At 46.3% G+C, this 5,615-nt stretch overlaps 1 protein-coding gene across 1 annotated transcript; it reads left to right on the forward strand.

The window, feature by feature from the left end:
* Window positions 1-755: 755 nt before the first annotated feature.
* LOC117053118 (histone H2A.Z) lies at window positions 756-3,830 on the forward strand. Its single transcript, XM_033160641.1, has 5 exons — window positions 756-874; window positions 1,427-1,504; window positions 1,759-1,872; window positions 3,024-3,153; window positions 3,282-3,830. Exons 1-5 carry the CDS (start codon window positions 872-874, stop codon window positions 3,341-3,343), a joined length of 387 nt encoding a protein of 128 aa, XP_033016532.1. The 5' UTR covers window positions 756-871; the 3' UTR covers window positions 3,344-3,830.
* The last annotated feature ends 1,785 nt before the right edge of the window (window positions 3,831-5,615 follow it).

Below are 5,615 nucleotides of genomic sequence, written 5' to 3' on the forward strand. Positions count from 1 at the left end.
TGTGCGTTTCTGCTGGGCCTACTTTCTTGTTGTTGGTTCTGTTGGGCCTATTTTGTTGTTATTGTTGCTATTATTATAAATTTAAAGAATCAAAAATGTACCAACCTTCATTAAAAGCTCTTAACATTTTTTTAAAATGCTAATTATGGTTTCTAACCAATCTGTCCATGAAATTCAGCTTTTGTGCCACTTGCCTGAAAAGCTCAAATTGCATTTCCCCCCAGTAGCACCTAAGGAATTTTTTTTTCCATTTTGTTTTTACTATGGCAGACCAACACGGCTACCTACCTATAACTGTAAATTTGTTTATTAAATTTCTATACCGCCCTTTGGCCGAGGATCCCTGGGCGCTTTTAAAAACACAAAGGGTGTCGTTAGGATGAAGGGTGGCTTTAAAATCGCCAACAGGAAACCTCCTTCGACTGTTTTCCACCCTGTTCCAGTGGGGTGGGGCTAAAGGAAGGAGCCCAAACACTGGACGAAGGCGAGACCGCTTGCCCCGCGGGCCTCGGCCACCTCCTGCCGCCTCAGACAACCAACAGCCGAGCCGCTTTCAATGCAGGCGGAGTTCGAATGGGCGTCTCGACACGAGGTTCTCCGAACAAGCGGCCTGGTTCCCGCCCCGCTTTCCCATTGGCCCTCCCGGAGCGCAGAGGTGCCCGCCCCTTCGCCGCGATTGGCCGACGTCGCGATCCGGGTTCCCGGATGCGAGGACGTTGGAGTCGGGTATAAAGGGATCGTGGAAGGCGGGAGTGGACGCAGTTTTGAACTGGAAGCCGCCGCCAAAGAATTGCGAGGGGAAAGGCATCCACCGAGCGCCCTTCAACATCTGTGAAGCGCCTTCCAGGAGGAGAAGCAGGCCTCGCTCGAGATGGTGAGTGGAGCCGCGGACGAAGGGTGGCTGAGGAGAGGGAGGCGGGCTTGTTCGCGGCAGGCACGAGCGCGCGCCTGAGCCTTGGGGGGGGGGAGCTGTTGACGGCGGGAGGCGAACGTTGGGAACCCGTCACCCGCTTAGGTGATCGCACGTCTCCCGCGCTAACAACGCTTCTCTTTAGTATAACCGCCTGTTGAGGGAGAGTTGTGAGGGCAAATAGATAAGGAGGAAAAGGGGCGCGGTCACAGACCTAGCGGACGGGTATGAGGTCTCTGCTGTGGCGCATGCGCCGCGCAGCCGGCTCGTGGCGGCGACTGGCGCATGCGCGTCGAATCGGCGGCTGAAGTAGGCGCGACGTGGGGGGGGGGAGCGGGCTGCGCGTGAAACTCGACCAAATGTGCGCATGCGTGGGCTGCTACTACCGAGTAGTTGGCTGTGAGATTTCCCCGCCTCCCCATTTCTCTTTAAAAAGCCGGGAAAGCGAAGCACGTGGTTCTAGGGATGGTAGATACGACCAATATTGATCCTTCCACACTTACTTTTGTGCACTAGGCTGGCGGCAAAGCTGGGAAAGACTCCGGCAAGACTAAGACCAAAACAGTGTCCCGTTCGCAAAGGGCTGGCTTACAGGTATGCATGTGCAGAAGGCTTAAAGTGTATGACCTCCTGTGTGGGGGTTATTGTTATGTTTTGACACATTTTGCAATGGAGGGAGTGTCCGTGCTTCACTTCCCTACTGCACACTTACGGATAGGCTGGCTTCTAGATATACCCATGAAAATATAGAGATCTGTATTAGTGTCATCAGTTAAAGACTGATTTTGAGGATTTTAATGAAACTACTGATATTTATTTGGGCCTTGACTACTTTTCTGTGTGCGCAGTTTCCGGTGGGTCGTATTCACCGGCATCTAAAATCAAGGACTACGAGTCACGGACGTGTGGGAGCTACAGCTGCTGTGTATAGTGCTGCTATCTTGGAGTACCTCACAGCTGAGGTAAGAATCTGGAAAGGAGAGAAAGCATTCTGCATTGCACATACACAATAGAATATAGCTTGACTTTTTGTCTTGCTATCCCAATAAAATGCCCCATATCGTAAAGTACAAGGTAATAAAATCCATGTAAGCCAGTAATCCTGAGCACTAAGAGCCCACTAAGGCTGTATGCTTTTGGAAAACATGCTGCTATTAAGTAATGTACCTGTATTTGAAATCTGCTTTTTCAACAAAGATTGGGGCAGTTCACAATATTAAAAATCCCAAACTATTAAGCTTAAGGAAACATTATTTGTTTGTCTGAAATTTGTTTGTCAGGGATTGTTGTGTAGTGGTACCAGCCCATGCATTGCATGCAGAAGGGTTCAGTCACCAGCTAGGATTAGGAAAGCTTCTTAATCACAGAGCCATTGATTGCTGTTCAGTGTACACCAGCCTAGTGTTCTCCAGATACTTTGGACTTCAAATATCAACCCCATCCAGCACAGATGACTGATGGGAGTTGTACTCCAAAACATCTGGAGGACACCAGGTTGGCAGAGTGGTGTAGGCAACACTAAGCTAGGTAGACCAGTAGTTTCCTTCATATAAGGAGGCTTCCTGTTTTTCTTCATAATTCCCTCTGTTAAGGAACATGAGTGGTTGAGTTCCTTATAGTTTGAAAGTGACGAGGTCAACAAAAATTGCTTCCACATAGTATGCAAGTGTTTAAGCATCTAAATTTGAAAGAACATGACATTTTTTACTAAAACGTAAAACCACTTGTTTAGACCAGGGGGAAGCCACCATGGTGCCCTCCAAAAGTGTTTGAATTCTAATTCCTATCAGCCCCAGCTAGTGTGGCCCATGGTAAAAGAAATACGGTAACTGAAGCCCAACAGTTACCATAAGGACACTTCAACACTCCCCAATACTCTTAACCCATACTGTAATCCCTGAGAGATATTAGTACTATACTGGACATGTTCTCTAGGAATCATGAAATGTTAAATGTTATTTGTAAAGTGGGAGGTTTTTGTACAGAGATGGGCTACATTGGAGGAAGCCATGGCTGACCTGCACCCTGAACTGCTGTTAGACTGAGAATATAATACACTATTTTCTCAGGTCCCACTTTTAAGCTGTACTTAACAGAGTAACAACTGTTTCAGGTTCTTGAATTAGCAGGAAATGCATCCAAAGACTTGAAGGTGAAACGAATCACTCCCCGTCACTTACAGCTTGCAATAAGAGGTGATGAAGAACTGGATTCCCTAATCAAAGCAACAATTGCTGGTGGAGGTAAGTGACAACTTACGTAACTTAGTCTGCCATCACCACAGTTAGTAATGTGGCTTTGTTTTAGCACTTAATCTAATCGTGTTGGTGATCTCATCATTTGAATGAATCTTTTTATTTCCTTCCCACAGGTGTAATTCCACATATCCATAAGTCTCTCATTGGAAAAAAAGGACAGCAGAAAACAGTGTAAAGGAGAAACATGGGATTCCTTATTAACTTGGGACTCTTAAATGCTCAGTTGTCCAGTGTTGGTGGATTTCCAGTGGACTGCATCTGTGAAACACTTTTTGCCTTTCTGTAACCTTGAAGCAGGATGCCATCAAGCTTTCTAACAAACCAAAATTCTATATTTGAAGTCTTAACCTTATTTAAGTGTTACATGGCTTCAGAGAAGCTGTTGTGGTTCTTGACTGTTTTAGATATGTTGGATTTTAATGAAATTCTTGACATTGTTGCTCATTTTTTATGCTTGAAGTTGCTTTACTCAGTTAAAATTTAACTACAAAGGATTGGCACAAGCATTTTATGAAATAATTAAAACAACTTGAGGTATTAAAACGCTGTTGCTGTCAATCTCTTGTAGTTAAATAAGAATAACCATTCTGACAAGCAGAAACAACAGACTTTATTCCATTCTGGTCAGTGAGTTCAATAAATGTTACATTATTACATTTTTATCATTTTACTCATGTCTTTAAGAAGTGGAATTGCGCTTAATGTGCATAACTAGTTCCTAACACAGACCAATGTCTGCGTGTAACCAAAGGAAAGCTAAGGTAAATGGGTGCAAGAATCGGACAGCATTGGTGCAGCAATAGTACAGTGGTACCCCGCTAGACGAATGCCTCGCTAGACGAAAAACTCGCTAGACGAAAGCATTCGTCTAGCGGGAGGCAGCCCCGCTAGACGAAAAAGTCTATGGGGCTGCCTCGCAAGACGAAAAAATTTCGTCTTTTTTTTTTTTCGTTTTGCGGAGCGCGGCTCCCATTGCCGCTCCGCAAGACGAAAACCCCGCTAGACGAAAATTTTCGCGGGACGAATTATTTTCGTCTAGCGGGGTACCACTGTAATTGCAAATCATGTAGGTACTTGGTAATTTGTATTTATTGGCAGTTGGCCAATTAACACAGGGAAGTGTTTCATGTACAGCATATGCTGTAAGGGGGAACGATGGGTGATTCCATTTGGTCTCATAAAGTGGGAATGAATAATTGGTCTCTATAAAAGGGGTGAAGATGTAGGCAGAACAGCCTGCCACACTTCAAGCAGATTCTTGTGCTTGATCTATCTCCAAAGAGCCAACTACTGTTCTAGAAGTATTTTACATGTACATTTAAACAGCCCCAACTCTGGAATTAAAAAAATGTAAAGTGATTTAAAAAACTGACCTTTTGTAATTACATGCCTAATTAGAAACCAGTAGGTTCCATGCAGTGTTTCCTCCTTACTCTTCAGGGTTTCCCAAAGTTAGGTCTCCAGTAGTTTTTAGACTACAGTTCCCATAATCCCTGACCACTGCTTCTGCTAGCTATGAATTATGGAAGTTGTAGTCCAAAAACTGCTGGAGAGCCAATTTTGGGAAACGCTAAGTTGATACCTCTTCCTGATGTACAGTAAATGTTGGAAGGGAGCTTCCTATCCCAGCATCACCATTGCATTCTGTCCCCCAACATCCCCACTGGACTGATTTGGACTCATTGGACTTCTTAGGGTCTTTCTAAGGTTTGTTTTGTACTTCTGTGAAGCTTGGCCTCCTGGAGTGGATTGTGCAAGTTTAGCTACATGAGTTTTTGTGCGTACTAAAGCACAGAAAATAAAACATTTCAGAGTGCACTTGAGTGACAGTTGCCTTAAGCCTGCATGGAGCTGAAAAGCAGGTGCAGGATGGGTTGATGAATATTACCGATTTCTTACACTCCACCATGAGGCACTAGGGCGGGTTACGACAATTTAAAATCCATGTAGCCAGCATGGTGTGAGTTGGGAGTCCAACATCTGGAGGGCTATGGTTTCCCAATCCCTCTTGCACATCCTAAAAAACAGGAAGGGGAGATACAATTCAACTTGTCCTAAAACCACAGCTCTGGTCTGATACACCACAAGTATATAATACTGTAAGGTACAAAAGGGAGTGCTCTTCACCCAGAAAAAGCATCCTGAAGTGTACTGAAAGGTGAGCAGGCAGGTAAATTGCCCCCGGAGCCCACCTGCCCAACGGGTTTGGGGCTGCGCCCCCTACTGGCCGCTGGGGGAAGCCGCGCTCGCGTCGTGGCATTTGGGAGGCGAGTGCTCCTTTCGGCCGCGCCTGCGCAAAGCTATTCTCGCGGCCGGTCACGGAGCCTTTCCCCGGAAGCGAGAGCGGCGGCGGTGCTGGGCCCGGCCGGCTCCGGTGCGTCGAGCAAGCGGCCTTAAGCCGACGTCGCTGACGGGAGAAGCGGAGGGCGATGCAGCGGAGGGCGTCC

This window comes from Lacerta agilis, chromosome 9, assembly GCF_009819535.1.
Source record: "Lacerta agilis isolate rLacAgi1 chromosome 9, rLacAgi1.pri, whole genome shotgun sequence".
NCBI classification, from domain to species: Eukaryota; Metazoa; Chordata; class Lepidosauria; order Squamata; family Lacertidae; genus Lacerta; species Lacerta agilis.

Coding starts and splice junctions, on each gene's coding strand:
- LOC117053118 (XM_033160641.1), top strand. Junction 1,505..1,758: donor CGCAAAGGGCTGGCTTACAG/GTATGCATGTGC, acceptor CTGTGTGCGCAG/TTTCCGGTGGGTCGTATTCA. Junction 3,154..3,281: donor AGCAACAATTGCTGGTGGAG/GTAAGTGACAAC, acceptor TCCTTCCCACAG/GTGTAATTCCACATATCCAT.